At 41.0% G+C, this 17,663-nt stretch overlaps 2 protein-coding genes across 2 annotated transcripts; both read right to left on the bottom strand.

Annotated features, from left to right (window-relative positions):
* Nucleotides 1–181: 181 nt before the first annotated feature.
* LOC125020553 (regulation of nuclear pre-mRNA domain-containing protein 1A-like) lies at nt 182–7,161 on the bottom strand. The gene is made up of 7 exons (XM_047605979.1): nt 6,761–7,161; nt 4,615–4,744; nt 3,949–4,055; nt 3,754–3,848; nt 3,422–3,548; nt 2,756–2,931; nt 182–1,228 (listed from the first exon to the last, which is right to left on the bottom strand). Exons 1-7 carry the CDS (start codon nt 6,909–6,911, stop codon nt 1,130–1,132), a joined length of 885 nt encoding a protein of 294 aa, XP_047461935.1. The 5' UTR covers nt 6,912–7,161; the 3' UTR covers nt 182–1,129.
* Nucleotides 7,162–7,684: 523 nt separating this feature from the next.
* si:ch211-199g17.2 lies at nt 7,685–14,942 on the bottom strand. Its single transcript, XM_047606056.1, has 12 exons — nt 14,816–14,942; nt 12,077–12,109; nt 11,917–11,994; nt 11,692–11,834; nt 11,485–11,607; nt 11,346–11,403; nt 11,047–11,238; nt 10,313–10,449; nt 10,093–10,212; nt 9,902–9,959; nt 9,421–9,486; nt 7,685–9,332 (listed from the first exon to the last, which is right to left on the bottom strand). The coding sequence occupies exons 2-12, from the start codon at nt 12,084–12,086 to the stop codon at nt 8,146–8,148; spliced, it is 2,172 nt and encodes a 723-aa protein (XP_047462012.1). The 5' UTR covers nt 12,087–12,109; nt 14,816–14,942; the 3' UTR covers nt 7,685–8,145.
* Between the last annotated feature and the right edge of the window lie 2,721 nt (nt 14,943–17,663).

Raw genomic sequence — 17,663 nt, 5'->3', positions numbered from 1 at the left:
TTGCTCAACGCAGAAACATAAATTACCGCCTTACAACAGGCCTACTAATAGTCGCCTTCAAAACGTAGCGAGGCATCAAGGGTCACAGAGGATGAATGGGTAAACCTTCCTCCACGAGACTGCTAGCTTGCCAGCCATGCCTTACTTGCAAGGAATGGGCACACACTTTAGGACTGCAAAGATTTGTGTATTTGGTTTATTTGGTTCTAAGAAGCATTTGCTTCATATTTACAATGACAAACGGTTCTTTTTTTCATCTTTCAGCTTTGGAAAATGGGGCACTTCTCAAGCTGTGGGAGGCATCAGCACAGCCTTTAGGAGATTTAGGAATAAAACTATGAAGCAATACAATAAATATAACGGGGAGAAAAAACTTGCATCTTCACTTCACTGATTATTTCAGCCCAGAGGAGGTAGGAGATACCTCAGTAATTTGTTTGAGTGACCATTTCACATCCATGTCGGCACAGATACAAATCATAAGCACTTATGAGCAGATATAACTCCACCGTATTTACATGCAAACATGAAAACATACAAGAGATGATTTACACACTTCTTTCACTAAGAAAAAGCTTAATGAAAATAATACATAGGCTGCTTTGAGGAACCTGGTTTTCTAATGATCTCACTGCATAAAATCAATGATTTTCAGCTTGAACGATCACTGCAAAGGAAAAACTGTAACTAAGACAAATGTTAACAGTACAAGGAACAGCAAATGTAAACACTGCAAATTATCATGAGTGATCACACAAAATGGGTATAATCTGGTGCGGCATCTTGAGACACTGCAAATACAAAAATATCACACCAGCATCAGCCACACCACTTTAAAGCTGTAAATGTTAGATGGCGGGGGTCGGGATGGCAAAGCATGAGAGACCTGTTTCCGATCTTTACAAATCTTAATTTACAGTGTTTTAGTCTAAGAGATGAGCTTCAGCGACAGAAATAAAGACATTCCCGATGATAAAGGATAAACAGGTCACCATACAGGGAAAACAAAGAGATTCTTTTCAAAGTCCTGAACAGTGGACTGTGGCGAGGCCCCTGATCCACGTATCGAAGAGACAGGCTGGGATGTTTCAGTAGCAGGAGGGCATGTGGTGAAGACAGGTAGCTTCAGTCAGTTCGAAGAATTGTAGAGTCCTTCTGGGAGATTGTTCAGACGCGACCGCAGCTCCTTCCGGACCTGGGACACCCGTGCCAGTTTGCGTTTGTATTCCTAAAAAAGATACAAAAAAATTAATTAAAAAAAAAAAAAAAAAAAAAAGAGGAACAGAAAATCTCAGACACTGTATAGTCTGAATGAGTGACAGTGATTTTTTTTTTTTTTAAATTCAGAAGATAACAATTCAATATATGGCTATATTATTTTTTACTGTATATTTCTTGGGTGTTAGCTTTAGATCTAACTTAAGTTTAGTGACACGTGTTTGGCTAAAGTCATCCATCAAACATGTGCTATCTCTTACAATTAGTTTAATTAGAAAACAACACTTTATTTGTGGGTAAAAGGAGATTGTTTTCCAAGTATGTTCAAGCTCTTAGTTCCTAACACCCTCAGCTCTCTACTATTTTAAATAATTAAATTTATGATGAGATTTATCTACACACTCCCACATTTTCATGTGTAAAACACATTAAAGGTAAATTAAACTAAACAAATATGTAGTTTTGTTGATTGTGTTTTAAAATATTTGAAAGAGGAAGAACTCTAAGTTTAACATCTGTAGTGTGCACGTCTGAAAAAAAAAGGCAAGGTTTAAAAGTAAATGTTATCAGTGTATGCAACTCAAACAGCAAAGAACACGGCTGCATCTAATTCATAACTATTTTTCACTCCTTATATTTTAAGTGTCTGTTAAATGTTTTGTTTTTGCACTGGTTTTGCTGCATATATCAGTTGTAAGATGTGTTTATTGTATTACTGTCAGACAACTAATGCATGTAGGTGAAATGTGCAAGTAGACCACATTTCCTAAGGCCACAGTTACACGTTCATTTTAATCATTTCATTTTTAAATGAAAAATACTAATCAATAATTTAGAGAAAGAGTCCTGTAATGTTGATCTTTCTTTTAGTTTTTGTTGGTCATGTAATAACATTATAATAACATCTTCCACTCTACCAGGACCATCTTTGAAATTGAAAACATCCAGGTAAATAACTTCCAGGTAAATAAAAGCACTCACAAATTCAGTTTCATTTTTTATTTTCATTTTTTTTTATTACAAATATCTTGACTGAGTGAAGTGAGAAGTTAGATCCTTTATCCTCTTGGTATCCTGTGGATAAATCTGGACAGTTATTGTCACAACAAAGAAATCATGGCTATGAGAAAACCAGAACATCTTCAGTTTAATTTTATGTGATCAAACACTCAAGGTGGATGGTAGATACTTACCCTATGATCAGTACACACTGGGTAAAAAGAGCTAAGTGAAAAAAGCCTCAAAGGACAAGGAAATGTCCTTGTTTTATGAAAAACCTCACTTGGGAGGTTCAGTTTGCATCTATTGTGGAGTTTTTCTTACGTTTGTAGCAACAGAAGACATAACAATCGGACTATAAGAAGTAGGGCGGTGCATCAAAAACAGAAAGCATGCAGCATGCTGAAATACATGACAAAACGTGTCTTTGAAAAGCACACGGACTGACAAACAGATGCTTGTGAGAAAGATGAAGCAGGCAAGACATACACATATAAACGAATTAGGATTGAAAGGAAAAAAAAAGTTATTCACGCACTTCAAGTTTCTGCTCATTCTGGGCCAAGCCGTCCTTCTGGCTCTGCAGGAAGACCATGAGTGTGCGCGTGAGCTGCCTCCTGTCGTCGATCTCTGCCGCCAGGCGGCCGCTGTAGTCTGCTAGCAGCATGCAGGCCTCCTCCACCAGCCGGGAAAGACGCTCCCCTGATTCTTTATCTACAGTACAGAAGGCACAGGAAGGGGAGGGAGCAGAGCTTAAACATGGTCACTCTGGAGAGTTCAGCTGAGGGCCAGTAAGTTATCAATCGGTCCTAACACAATGTCAACGGCTACTGTATTATCAGAGACTGACTGTAACCAAGTAAGTCCTGAGTGTCCTACAGTTAACTTCATCAATGGTTTACAGGCTTTGAATGAATACAAACTGGTAAAATCCCTTTGTTGTCTGGATCAGATGATACTGGTACGAATTTGACAAGGGTCCAGTGTAAATAAATAGAAAACCAATAACATGAAGGGCACTTAAGGAGAGGAGGTATTTGCTCACACAAAGATGCAAACCCTGATTTCCTAGATTACCTTCAGCTTCGCTGTGCTACCCACTAAGAACGTGTCATTATTATATAAGATGTTCTGGTGAACCGTGGGTCTGGGATGTGGGTAATACATACAGTGCACAGAAGTACTTTGTATTTCTGCCTCCTACCTGTGATCCTGTGAAGCAGTGATGTGTCCTGCACCTCAGCAGGGAGGGAGGAGATGCGCTGACGTAACACTGAGTCGCCAGAGGCTGCGTTCTCCAGCTCCTGCAGAGCTCGAATTAACTCGGCCGTCTGAGGTGCAGGCAGGGACAGGAAGCGGGGACAGGAGACAACATGTACACATGATACGTGTCACAACATGTCACAGCAGCAGAGAGATAGATATATATTAAAATAGAGAGTTGTATTAACTGTACATTGATCATAAAACACATCAATCGTCTGTGCTGCTAAAAAAGTAGAATTTCATGAATTTTTATAGCAGAACTTTTTGTACCTGTGGAGGTTCAGCTGGGGAGCTCTGAGAAGCGAAGCCCTCGTCATCTGGTTGGATTTCTTCATACGACCTCTTCTTAGCCTTCTTTTCTCCATCTAGGGTTTGAAATAAAAGCGGTTCGCTTTACTGGCTGAAAAGAAAAAGTGTGCACTCGATGCAATAAACCACACAGCAGCTTTACAGCTTCAGACTTACATAGGACTTGTGAGAGCTGATCCAGGAGGTTGTTCTCATAAACCGCTCTCTCCTGCCAGATGGACAAAACCCGACCCAGCTGTTTCTTACAGCCCTCCTCGCCCTCTCTGGAGACGCACACACAAGAGCACGTACACTTTCACTTACTCCGTTAAACTCAAAACAACACAGGAACTTGATTTATTGTAGCTGCGGTGAAGACAAATTAACATGGCAGCCCTGCACTAAACCCTGTTTTATGACCGTTATAATGATCAGGTTATGTTGAAACAGCATCAGGAAGGTAGTGATTCAACCATATGATCATTGTGGAGGATGTAGTTTGTGGTGCTGTTAAACTGGATTGAATTATTCAGACTAGCCCACTGATGAAATTGTGGTTGACAAAATAATAGAAATATGTGTCAATACAACACGTTACAGCTCTAAACTGAAAACGAAGATGAAGCAACAGCTCTCAGTTATTTTAAACAAATCTTGAATACCATAACCTTTGTGAAACTTAGATTTAGTGCAGGACTGTTATATTAGAATGCATGTTTTCACTAGTGTTCCTAATGAACTGGCAAATGAATGGACCGCGAGTATGTCCCCTCGACGAGTCAAAATCTGACTAAATGCTCCTCTATTTATTTTCGTATCGTGACCCTGTAACTCTGATCTCACCTGGACACATGTTTGAATGCATCGACGATGACCGGCACAAAGTCCTGGGTGAACTCTGGTCCTTTCCTCTTGCTGTTCTGAATGACGTCATTGGCCAAGTAAAGGAAGGTCAGCTTGCGTGATACCTGAGCTGCGTGCATTAAAATAAAAACAAAAGGACCCATGTTACAAGGTGATCTGAATGCGACTTACATAGCAGAAACTATTGTATTTTAACTCTTGAATAACAGCAATGAGTCACAGCTGAGAACAAACACACACGTACAACCTTTAAATCGCATGGTTTATTCTTCCGTTTATCCACAGATAAGCTCCATGAGTTAGGGTAGGTGTTTATAGACATGATTCAGTGGAATTATACAGCCGTGATTACAGACAGGTGTTGAAAAAAGAAGAAGCAGTTCTTAACGGTATGTGAATGTGGTGCTCAGAGAGTTTGTACCGTGTGTGTATGTAAGACATTACATTTTTAAATGTGGATATATGTTTTTCCTCATTAGTGGGCTGTGCTACATCTACTTATTTTCTCTTTTCTGAATAAACCCTCACTTAAGCTCGAGTACTTTGGATTCATTAAAAGTTAACAGGTTAACTCGCTCTGCCTGACACTTTAGACAAAAACAGTAACTACGTGAACTCTCTTGGGGTTTTATCTACCTAAAAGTTACTTTAAGGCACAAATATAGAAGTAATGGTAGACTAACCACAGTTCATTAGGTTCACTGATGAAAACAAATGCATTCTGATTTAACAGTTCTGCACTAAATGTTAACTTCATAAACGAAGGTCACAGTATTTAGGATTAGTTAAAAATAGTAACATTTCTGATGCTTTTTTTAACATAAACTGAAAATTATAACAGCCACAAAACTAGGATTTAGCGCAGGACTGTCATATTACACTGTATTTGTTTTCACTAGCGTACCTATTAAACTGTCTAAGGAGTGTACATATCTGCACCCCCCAAGGGGGGTAAAATATATATATAAATTAAATATATATATAATTAATAACAATGTCCTTGCAGAGTTAACTCAACTCATATTTAGATATTTTTGATTAATGTGGAGCCTGTTCTGGAGCATCAGCAGATTTACCGATAACATGATCATATCATACCTTTTTTTTTAAAGCAAAGCACTGGACTGAATTTCAGGGCAGGCGTCATCTCATGGACTAATGTTGCTGTTGGACTGGTCACAGCCAACACTAAGGGTGAGAGCAATGCTCCGGAGACGGCCATCTCTATTCCCACCGCTATTAACACTGACTGAACTCTACTTACAGTCCTCAGACAATGTCCCAAAATACAACAATCACTTGAGATATCATTAGGTTGCCGACTAACACCCCAGAGATGCAGTGTGTGCATCATTATTAGATACAAATGCAGTCACATCAAACTGCAACCCAAAATACTCACAGCTACTCGTCTAGGTATTAGCGGGTTAGAGATGAATTACTTCCATGTAACACAGTTTACATGTCTCACATAGCATAGATCAATTCATTCTGCATAGTTTAGCATTTAAAGGGAGCTGTGTATGCATCTAATAAGAACACATGGTAACTGTGAGCCTGCAGTGCTATTATATATGGATTATCCAACTAAGCACATATCGTAGACGCAAAATAAAGTCTGCTACTGCCACCGTGGTGCTTGTCAGGAAACTTTTATTGACTAAATGTACCTACTTTGTGGCAGCTTTAATGTAATATCTGCACCCAGGGATTAATCTCGGATAACATTTAAGTATCGCGATACATTGCACGACGGGTAGGGTTAAAGTACTGACTAACACCACTGTTCACACAACTAGAGATTTGGTCACTTTACAGAATATCTGCATGTGAAGACGACTAGTCAAACCTTAGGGGACAGAAAGACAACTTATCTTCACTATAATACAACGCTGCAGAGTCACAAACACGGTTAACTGATAACACTGTAAAGTTGGCTAGCGTTAGCAGACGCCCATTGTGTAATAAGTTATACGTTAGCAAGTCAATAAGGCGTTAATCTTACAATAAAGCTGCAGCCAGCTGTGTAGTATCCGGCTACAACATTTAACACGACTGTCCCCTGCAGAAGAAGCGTGTCAGCTACGTCTACTCCGAGGGACTAGCTAGCTCAGAGCAGCCTTACCTTTCTTCAGTTCGTTGAACCAAACATTGACTATGGTCTTCGAGTGTTTTCTGTGGTGGATAAGCCACAGCGACAACGTCTGCACACTTTGCTGGGAGTTGCTAAGCTCGGAGAGTTTCTTTTCTAAAGCAGCCTCGGAGAAAGCTGACATCTCGACGAGATTAGGAGGGAGTCGAGAGAGGCACCGGGAGAGGACGCTTTCAGGTTTCCCCCCAGATGTGTCGTCAAAAGCAAGTTAATCTGCCTCTGCCGGAATTATTTTCCATCCAAATTTGATGCCATGCGCTACCCTTGCTGCATTGATTACTGGTTGCTCGTGCTAACTAGCTACCGACGTTGTTGTTGGGGGGGGGGTGTCTGTCTTGCAGCAGCAGTCTGCAAGAGGCGCTTCCGTAGATATGTTGCGTTTACGCCGGACGGAAATTACAACTACCGCAAAAAAAAGCCACAGGCCTAGAATTTGACCTCGCGTAATTTTATCACGCCACAAAGAAAAAAAGAAAAAGAGATATCGTTAACTAATGACATAAGCTACTATATTGCTTTACATAATACATGCAAACATACAGTGCATTCTTCCTTCCTGTTATTAACCTCCTGAACCCCGTGTCCTTATATGGGGACATCTTCATTCAACAGCCACTCGTGGGACAAAAGTGAACAAGGTAGAAAACCTCATCAAATTCTACGGTTGAAACTTAATTATGGTTATTAACTTTTCTATTCTTTTTCTGTAAATAAAAACAGTTTTATATTTTGTTACACATTGGTGACTTTATTGTAAAATACAGTGAAATAATCCTTGTGTCCATGTGAGGACACAAGAGGACAAAAAAAAAAAAAAAAAAAAAAAATATATATATATATATATATATATATATATATATATATTTTTTTTTTTTTTTTTTTTTTCAAAAACTACATCCTGTTTTTGTTTTGTTTTTTTATAAAAAGATGCTTAGTTTTTATACTTCTTGGTTCCTCCTAATCCCAAATACCTTGGAAAATTAAAAATGCATTGCAAACAGTAGCTCGGGTCTCAGGAGGTTGAGGCACAGGTTGAACATGATAAATGCAGTAACACTGACATGGTGGTTTAAAAGAAATAGAAGACAAAAAAACAAAAGATCAGAGCGACTGAGACTTGATATGTACAATTACTTTGATGACTGAGTCGACTAATACAATTTGTATAACAATAACAGCCAGCTGCTATCCAAAGTTTGATGCTTAGTATCATCGACTGTGATTCTCAACTTCACTTGAAAAACAAAAGGTATAAATTACACATTTTGGTTTGAAGGTCCCTGTAGCCTCAGTATCACTGCACATGCAATCACGAATGGAGTTATACCATCTAGTTTGATTGACGAAACCAAACAAACTCAGAAATTTAGATTAGAGTTTGCTGCATAATACAGAGCTTGCTCAGGTTGGCTGTAAGCAGTCGACTCCGTCCTGGTCCCAACTGAATAAGGATAGTTCTGGTCGGGGTTCATCCAGGAAAAACCTTGACCGGTACAACTCCCAGTATTGTGGCTGGGGATAGACGGGTACCCAGAGACTACTTGGTCGGCTTGATAGGCTGTAAATTGAGTCCAATAACTTTGTGAAGCTGTCTGGACATGGTCACTGGGGTACACCGTGTGTGAGTGCGCTCCAGGCTGGAATATAACGCTGCCACTTTGAGCAAGGGGACCTCCTGGGTGAGTCTGTATGTTCATCCTGACCCCATTTAAATTAGTCAACAGTTCACCAGACAAACCATGATTCCCCACAGCGCCCGTCAGGGAACTTGTGTTGTTACTTGGCATATACTGATTGTGGAGGTGTTGTTGGTTATAATGCTGAACAGCATCTGAGCTCATGACGCCGTGACTTTCTTCTCTCGACTCTTCCACTGTTGTTCCAACATCAGTCTTTGCTGTTGAATTGAACCACTGCTCCGTGCAACCCTCCTCATATGTGTAGAAAGCCTTATTATAAGAGGACCAGTCCTGAGAGTGACACTGCGTAGGCAACAGGTCCTCATTTTGTGTCTGAAGGTCTTCATTCCTCCATGTCTTAATTTCTTGAGAGCTGTACTTTCTGGTATCATTCATTTCCCCCTGCACCTCATGGTCTTTAGTCCCCGTTATGTCTTCAGACTGGCTTAACTGGTCAGTACTACGGACGCAACCATTCACATCTTGAAACAGGGTGACTCTTAAGTTTTTTTCTGGCACGTACTGACCATCGCCTGCATCGTCACTGTAGCGATATCGCTGTAGCTGTGAGGTTTTAGATGCCGGAGCGCATTCAGTTTTGTTAGCTGCTAATGATCCAGTGTCACAGTCTAACTCAAAGTCCACTAACTGAGACTCAGAGTTGGGTGAAGGTGGTCCAGGTGACACAGGGAAGCCGCCCATGCTGAAAGATGCCCTCTCCAGCAGCAGTGTACGTCTGTTAAGAGGAAGGCTAACGCTGAACACAGTACTCTTCGCTCTGGCGTTCCTCTTCTTTTGATTTCTCGTCAGTCTTGGCCGCATGTTTGATGACGTGACTCGAACCGAAGTCTCATTCACACTCGGCTCTTGGACAAAAAAGCATAAACAAATAAAATTACAATTGTAGTTCATCATCAAAAGAGAAAGTGAACTGTTGTTTGCAAAGACGCACACCTTTGACAGCCATTCTCTTTTTTGGGATATTAGTATTTGCTGATCCATCACACAGCATCTTGATACCTGGAAAATATTAAAAACAACACGGGGGGGTATACAAAAAAACAGTGTATTCCAAAAAAACATCTGTGTTGATAGTACTGAAACTGTGAGGAGGATAAAGTAAACTGAGGTAGACTTCACAAATACACATACTTACAAATGAAGATGGAAAAAAGGTAAGCAAAACAACAAGTTGAATGCAAACACATATATTCTACATATTTTGCTGACTACTTGAATTGAAGCAGAAATCCATCAGGGTCTAGTGCATCAAGTATTAATTACACCTTCCTTTGAAGATATGGAGTCACATAATAGTAATGTGAAAAGACAAGAGTGTTGTACTTACACACAGAGTCACACCCCAAGAGCAGAGTCGGAGTAAAAGAGGTGAAGGGTTTATAGCCACAGAAACAAAACAATCATCTGTACTTACACCAGTGGTAACTTTTGCCAGTGAGAAGCGCACAGAGGGATTCTGGTGCCTTTACTACCTGGAGACGTGAGACGTTCAAAAAACTGAAGGACGTGTGAAAGCACGAGCGTTGCGGAAAATTAGTTGCTTAATGTAAAGCTTAAGCACTGCAGGGGCCATGCATAATTTGTGCCCTAAACAAAATGAGATACCTTCAGCTGTCCTCTGCCCTCCTCTTGCTCCACGTTCTTGGCCAGTGATTGAAGAAGCGGTTCGTTAGCTTTGTTATCAGCTTCAGTCATTAACTCCACCTGCTCCGGACGGGTTTCCATCTACACAAACACATTCTCCTTCAATTTAAGTCACACGAAGCACGTTCCCTTCGTGCTCTGTAAGGTAGAGGTCTTGATCACTGATTCACAACGAGCTAACCAAGTAGTTGACGAGGTGGGAAGAGCTGGTTAGGTGGTCAACGATGTCCTTTTTGTTGGATCTGATGCGGCAACAGTGGCATAAGAAGCAATACGACGAGCCATCTTCACTTCTGCACTCAACCACACGGACAAGACCTGTTGCAAATGTGTATAAGTGGCTTTTTTAATATAATATTTGTTTTCTAAAATAAAGTCTTCCTTTCTTATTCCAATAGGGAGATGAGACAGTTATATAAAGCCTTCTCATAGAAGTCTTGGCAAGAAAAAGTGTTTTTCCTCAACACTTTAAGACCTGAACATAAAAAAAATAAAATCTTGCCATATTTGAATTACCATAACTCACAGATGGACAAAAGTGTGGCTGAACACTGGGAAGTTGCGATTTCTGAGAAAAAAAAAAGCTGCCATTATGGTAATGACAACTGCAGGTTGGGGAGCGACGCAAGACCGAGGAGCGAGGAAGGAAGAGTTGTTTGGAGGAATTTGTTGGTAAAAAACGAAGTTAGTTACACCCTTGAGATGTCACGAAGGTCTTCCAGACAACTTCCTGGTGAATTTTATCAACAGAGCGAAATACTGTGAGTTACGCTCATTCAAATACCGCATGCTTTAACGTATCAACGTAAAAGTCAAACTATTCCTTTAAATGACCACTACGGAATATGTCAAAGCACTCACATGCATTAATGGTAATGGTGAAAAACGATCATTTAGTTCCAACTTTGTGCTCACCAATCAAAGGCTTGGTTCCTGTATAGTCGTCAAGAAAGCTGAACGGTTTTATGTCAGCCTTGAGGGGTTTCTCTGACCATCGCTGCTGGTTCTGTGCGAGCAGCACAATCCTCTGTGACTGTGAAGATGTAGCGATCGGCTCTGGGTGACTCTCAGATTGACCATCTCTTAAGAAATTTATCAGAGTCACAGCTGTGGTGTTGCAGAGAGAAAGACAGCTTTTGTAAATAGACACAACGTGGACATGTCCACGGGTGAGAAAGGAGGGGCTCTTTTTGAACGAGCGAGTATTCACACACCGTCATTTTCGCTGCGTGTTGCCATCCTCTGGTAGACGCCGTCATCGACCTCGAACAACTTCAAAAGTAGAAGAAATGAGCATTCCCACAGACTCAGAAATTGGTTTGCAACTGCAGAGGAAGACTCAAAATGACAAACCTGTACATCCCCCGCTCCCTCCCTCGCCTCGAGCACCTTGGCCATCTCCATGAGAGGCCACGCCAGCTTAGACAGGTCGGAGTCCTCCTGCCATTCAGACACTAAATGCTGGTGTCGGGCTTTCTGTCAGGCAAAGCATCACCCGTTAAAACACAGTCTGAAGCGGCGCAATTTTGCCATCATGCCACGTTCTCCGGTACTGCTTACAATGTAGTTGAATCTGTGGAGACTTCCCGCTATGTGGTTCCTCATGTCGACTCTACTCAGCCGACACACGCACACCTCACAGAAGTACAACGCTTCTCTGTTCTGCCTTCCCACCTTCACACATTCTACGATGCTGCTCAGGCCTAAATGTACGGAAAAATAACGGATTATTTCAAAGCACACTGAAAAAAAAAAAAAAACACATAGGGATTTGATGCTACGGACCTATAATAGGTTGTAATCTCTTCTTATTGTTCAGATACGCCTTTAGGGAATCAAACAGCTGGCTTTTGTTGGAAACGCCTATAAATGGAGAATGCATCAAACAAACGTAATTACAGAAGAAGAATAAGAATGGTAGCTTGTATGCACTGAATGACCCTACCTGGCTGCATGATGCTCCTGTAGAAAACACCACCTGCATACACAAGTTAAAGTAATTTAAGTATATAAGTAAGAGTCATTTATGTAAATTAAAGAGTATTTCCTTAGGCAAATTTACTGAACGTCTGTCAACCTGTTTCAGTGATTGCATAATTCCATCGCTAATTGCATCATTGACTGTGTTCTGCGCTCACCTTTACCTTTAACTTTGGACTAGTTACATGTATAGATAGGCTTGTATAAACCATGGCACAATTAATCATATAATCTATGCATTATCCTTTATTTATCATCTTAATGACTGTTTACAATCATCTGCCTATAGCCAGGTTGGATTTACAATGTATTCCCATCTTCTGCTAACGCTCATTGCACCGAGGATGTTGCAATCAACAAGTGACAAGGGGACTGGAAACACTCACGTTACCATGGAAACCGCATACCGAGATAATCTGGATAAAGGCTGTGTGTGTGTGTGCAGAGGAGAGAGCCAGAGAAGCTTTTTGACTTTTGACCAGAGTCTCTTAAAGTTATTTTTCCATCAGCTGGAACAACAACAACAACAACATCTACTTCGTGGCTCTGGGCTACATCTTCAAAATGTGTTGCTCTTCAGGGAACCAGTGACGTCACTGGAGGTTGGGATACTCTAGAAACCACCCCCCATCAAAAAAAAGTTTGAAGTTGACCCTTCCCTGCACAGTGGTCATTCGTTCTTTCAGGACAGATGTAGATTCTGATGAGAAACACAGAGACTGGACGCATTCAGTATCTTTTATGGTTTCATTGCAGGAAGCAAGATGTGAGAGACTCCGCGTGTGCTGTGTCTCATATATAGGTCAATTTAAACAAGAGGAAGGGCAAGGTTCAACGGTGCCATTTAAGGAGTTGTTTTTCCACTACAGACAGTCACCTTCAGTTAATCAAGTCCTCTTGTCTGTCCTATCCTGACAGCTATGGTATGTGCATCAACCACTCAAACCTTGTTTCTGTGGATACCCCCAGTGCTGTGAAATCAATCACTCCTCGCCCCCTTGCGTATAAACACACACTCAACCCTCCCTCCTGACACAGACACACAGCGACCCACCTCCCTGCCATGCCGTCTTACCTATATGTGTATATCTGTACAGCTCTATTCTTACTTCTTCCCTCTCTCTTTTTTATTTTTTATTTATTTATTTATTTTTTTTAAAAAAAGGGGTTATTCTAGTTTATTTTTCACCAATAGTTTCGTAATTCCTTTTGATCTTAATTTTTAAAAAGTCATTCTTGCTTGTTTTACACCCTTATTTCTTAAACCTCTCTAAAGGTTATTTTTTTATTTTATTTTTTAAAATAATAAAGTTTGATACAAACACACTTTGATTTTCACCAAGTGCAATGAGCGTGATTATCTTCAACATAATGTGTGCCCTTACATCAAATCACATAAGTTCTTGTGGGGTATGTATGAGATATAATTAATACTATGTTTTCACAACACTAAGTCAACTAATTTCTGCTTAATGCTCATCATGTAATATAACACATTATAATCATCTCTTTGCATTGCATTTCGTTTTCTTTGGCACGTCACAGGCCTCAAAATTATACCACACAGGTGAGTGCTTGATACATAGTGGCAGCTGGGTACTTTTGTCCTTTGTCCTAGTAGTACATTAGGTTAGGCATTTACGGTCCATAAAGATAGTTTGCTGATGGAAGGTGTTGCCACCTCATGTGCATGTGTGTGCTGTTTAAAACTACATAATACTTGCCTTTTGTATAGGTTTTTATTATTTAGGCTGTGAGTTAGAGGATTCTTGTATACATTCACTTGCCACTTCATTCAGTACTCAACTGAAAAGTTTTCTATTATGAAAGTCGATAGATAGATAGATAGATAGATAGATAGATAGATAGATAGATAGATAGATAGATAGATAGATAGATAGATAGATAGATTGATTGATTTGTGATTACAACACAGTTCAAATCTACTACAAACCACAGCCTCCAAAATAAACACACAGTATAACCATGGCTTGGATTTCTCAGATTATAGTAATCACAGTTTTAATCATCACCCTATTGTAAAGACAGAATGTCTTTATATTTCTGTTTTTTTTCCTCTATATATTTCTCATTGTGTTGCTATTTTTTGGATATTTTCAGTATAATATTTCCTACGTGGGTTAAAACTAACCTATAACCACCAGGGGGCGCGGCAGTACCACTATGCACTGGATTATCAAGCATGTCGTTGATTTTTTTTTTTATTTTTTTCCCCCCATAACTCATTACTCCCTTTGGCTTTCTTCGGTTTGTGTCTCACAACCACACATTAAAAGTTACCAGTCAGTGGCTTCGATAATGTGGCAAAAAAAAAAAAATAAATAAAAAAATCATTGAAATCTGTAGTTCTCCTTTTCTGTGCGAAGCGTTCCTCGTTCCTGAGAGTGATATCAATTCATCTCAGCCAAACAAACATTCAGCTTTACGTACGGACATTAACCACTTGGCACAGTCAGACCCAGCTGGACGAATTAACAAACTAACGCAAATCGGTCTGTAAGTAGACCAGGCTACTCTTTTTTCCGTGGACTGGGACTGTGTCGTCATTAGTCACCTTGTAACATTAACTTTTCAGTCAACACTAAGCGTACACAAGTAACAACAACAACAACAACAACAACAACAACAACAAAACATCAAATTATTATTTTTGTTAAGTAATGAGCGTAAGACAGACACCTACTTCCTGGTGCAGACCGTCTTGAAGAAAGTCAAAGTTCTTGTTTCTAGGTCCAAGGATGAGCGAAGCGACGTTCACGGCGCACCGACAGCGTGGGCAAAGTTTGGCAACACAATTACCCCAACAGAGGCGGGTCGAGTGTAGAGACACACGTGTGCGTGTGTTTCTGTCCTAATAGCCGTCGTAGAATACAGAATAACACACAACGAAACAATTTATCATGTAATACATTCAGGGAGAGGGCAAATAACTTTGTCTTCGGATGAACTTTGAATGAGGTCTTAGGAATTTAAAGATGTCGTAGCCAAGGAAAGATGCATTCTTTCTCTGAAACTGTGTGAATAAAATACACTAGCCATGTGATTTTCTGATGGGTAACATCCACGGATGTGCCTATTTGAACCCCAGCTCCTCACCAGCCTTTTAAAACTGAAGAAGCTACATGGATGAGTGACACTCAACAAGTCCAGTCACCCTTATTTCAGATTTTTATTTGTTCGTTTTGTTATGATGTACCATGACCTTGGATGTCATTAAAAGAAGAAGGAGTGAGGTAAAATGCATACAGTCACATTACACCAGTACAAAGATGAAGATATTGGCCGCCCTGTTTTAATCCACAGTGACATAGATGGCTTCCTTAACTCCTCTCTCAAACCATCTGTCCTCTCTGGACAGGACTTTGACGTTGGTATCCTCAAAGGAGTGTCCTTTTTCCTTCAGGTGGAGGTGGACTGCTGAGTCGTTTCCTGATGAGCTGGGTCTCCTGTGTTGGGCCATGCGTTTGTGGATGGGTTGTTTTGTTTCCCTGATGAACAAATCCGTACATTCCTCACTACACTGAACAGCGTACACTACATTACTCTGTTTCTGTCTAGGTGTTTTGTCTTTGGGGTGGACCAGTTTCTGTCTTAGTGTGTTTCCAGGTTTGAAATAAACTGGGATGTGGTGTTTACCAAAACTGCTCCTCAGTTTCTCTGATACACCAGCTATGTAGAGGATTGTGATTTTCTTCCTTTTGCTGTGCTCCTCTTCCCTGTCCTTCCTGTGATATCTTTTTGAGCCTTTGAGAAAGGCCCAGTTGGGATTTCCACATGTTTTGAGGTTTTATTTAATGTGTGTTCCCACCTTGTCCTTGCCCTCCTGTCTAGTGGGAACAGTCTGTGCTCGGTGCTGGAGGGTTCTGATGACTCCTAGTTTGTGTTGCAGAGGGTGGTGTGAATCAAATAACAGGTGTTGATCTGTGTGCGCGGGTTTCCTATATACTTCTATGTTGAGGCTTCGGTCTTCATGGGGGGGGGGGGGACATCAGCGGGGACGGTTTGGTTCCACGTGTGTGGAAATGCATTTTACGTTCTCATATATCCTGGTTTCCTCCCGCCTCCAAAGACATGCTCGTTAGGCTAATTGCTGAGATGAGGTACATGTGACCTTTCAGCCCATATGAGTTGGTCCAAATAAGTTCAGCAGAAGTTCACTGAAAGTCCATGATAATTGCGACATTACACTTTTTAGAAACAAACTGCAGACGTCCGCTCTCTCGCTTCACTTTGTTTACACTTCCTCCTTACCTTCCCACCTCCTTTCTGAGAAGTAAGATGCAAGAAAGTAGCCTTCCCCCTACTACATAAATAAAACTTGTTGTCACCACACAATCGGTGCGACATCCTCTCTGGGTTCTACTCCGTGTGTACGTCCCCTTCCACCCGCGGAACATTTGCAAATAAAACGGAGAGTGAGTTTGAATAATTGCCGACTGCAGCTCGTGTGCATGGTTCCGGTTCCTCTCCCGGTCTGTAAATAAAACTCGCAAAGACGTTTCCTCTGACAAAGTGGCTTTATTTGACAACAAACCCAGTAGTGAGGAGATTTCTTGCAATGAGCATCTTGAAGTCAGCGTTTTCTTTATTTTGAGCACAGAATCGCACACAAGTTCATGTGTGACACGAGCTCCCAGGACAGAAAAATGAAACAATATTTCAACAAAATGCCAGGTTATCGTCAGTGCATGTCATGCTGCACAGTAACAAGCACGTTATCTGTTCTCTGGGAGAAGGGAGTACCTCCCATGCCATGGCACCGAGGCCTCGTTGACGTGGCCAAGGCCTCCTACACTCCCTTCCAACTCATAGGTTTTCTATAAAAACAAGGTACTTAATCTTGCATGAGCACAAACCGTTGTCAACCCAGCCTGCTGGACACTATTCAGCCTTTTAAGAAAAGTACATGAAGACCGGGAACAAAGAAAGGGACTTGCACAGGGACATGCGTGGTGAGGCTTCCAGATGTGGCCTTGGTTTATTAAGAATAAACTCCACCGCACGGAGCTCCTGCTTATCACCAGCCAGTTATTTTAGGTGACCTTCAGACATTCGCCGTGCAGGAATCGTCAGATCAAGAAGTCCTCCCTCCCTGTGAGAAGCGCTAATCCTTTCGCTCTCACGGTATTTTAGGGAACGAGAGGATAAGGCCACAGGTGCAAATAGTTTGAAACAACAGAAACGACTCCTCTGTGGAGGGTGGAGACTCGCCCCGCAATTTTACACAGAAGTCGAGAAAGCAGACGGAGGCTTCAGACCTGTCGCTTCAGCCGAATTTCGCTTCTGCAGAATTTCGCTTCTGCAGAATCTATTTGTCACAGTGAGCAGACAAACATGTGGGGTTTAAATAGCCTTTGTGTGTGTGTGTGTGTGTGTGTGTGTTACATGTTTTGTGCTGAGCCATAGATGTGTGCGATGATTGATGGCCTATGTTTGTTTGTGTGTGTGTGTGTGTGTGTACTGGGGACACATTGAGTTACACAACTTTGTACTGGCAATAGAATCACTAGGACAGATGTTTCCTGTTGTGG

This window comes from Mugil cephalus, chromosome 14 (genome assembly GCF_022458985.1).
Source record: "Mugil cephalus isolate CIBA_MC_2020 chromosome 14, CIBA_Mcephalus_1.1, whole genome shotgun sequence".
Lineage (NCBI taxonomy): Eukaryota > Metazoa > Chordata > Actinopteri > Mugiliformes > Mugilidae > Mugil > Mugil cephalus.
This window is presented reverse-complemented; position numbering and strand designations above follow the sequence as displayed.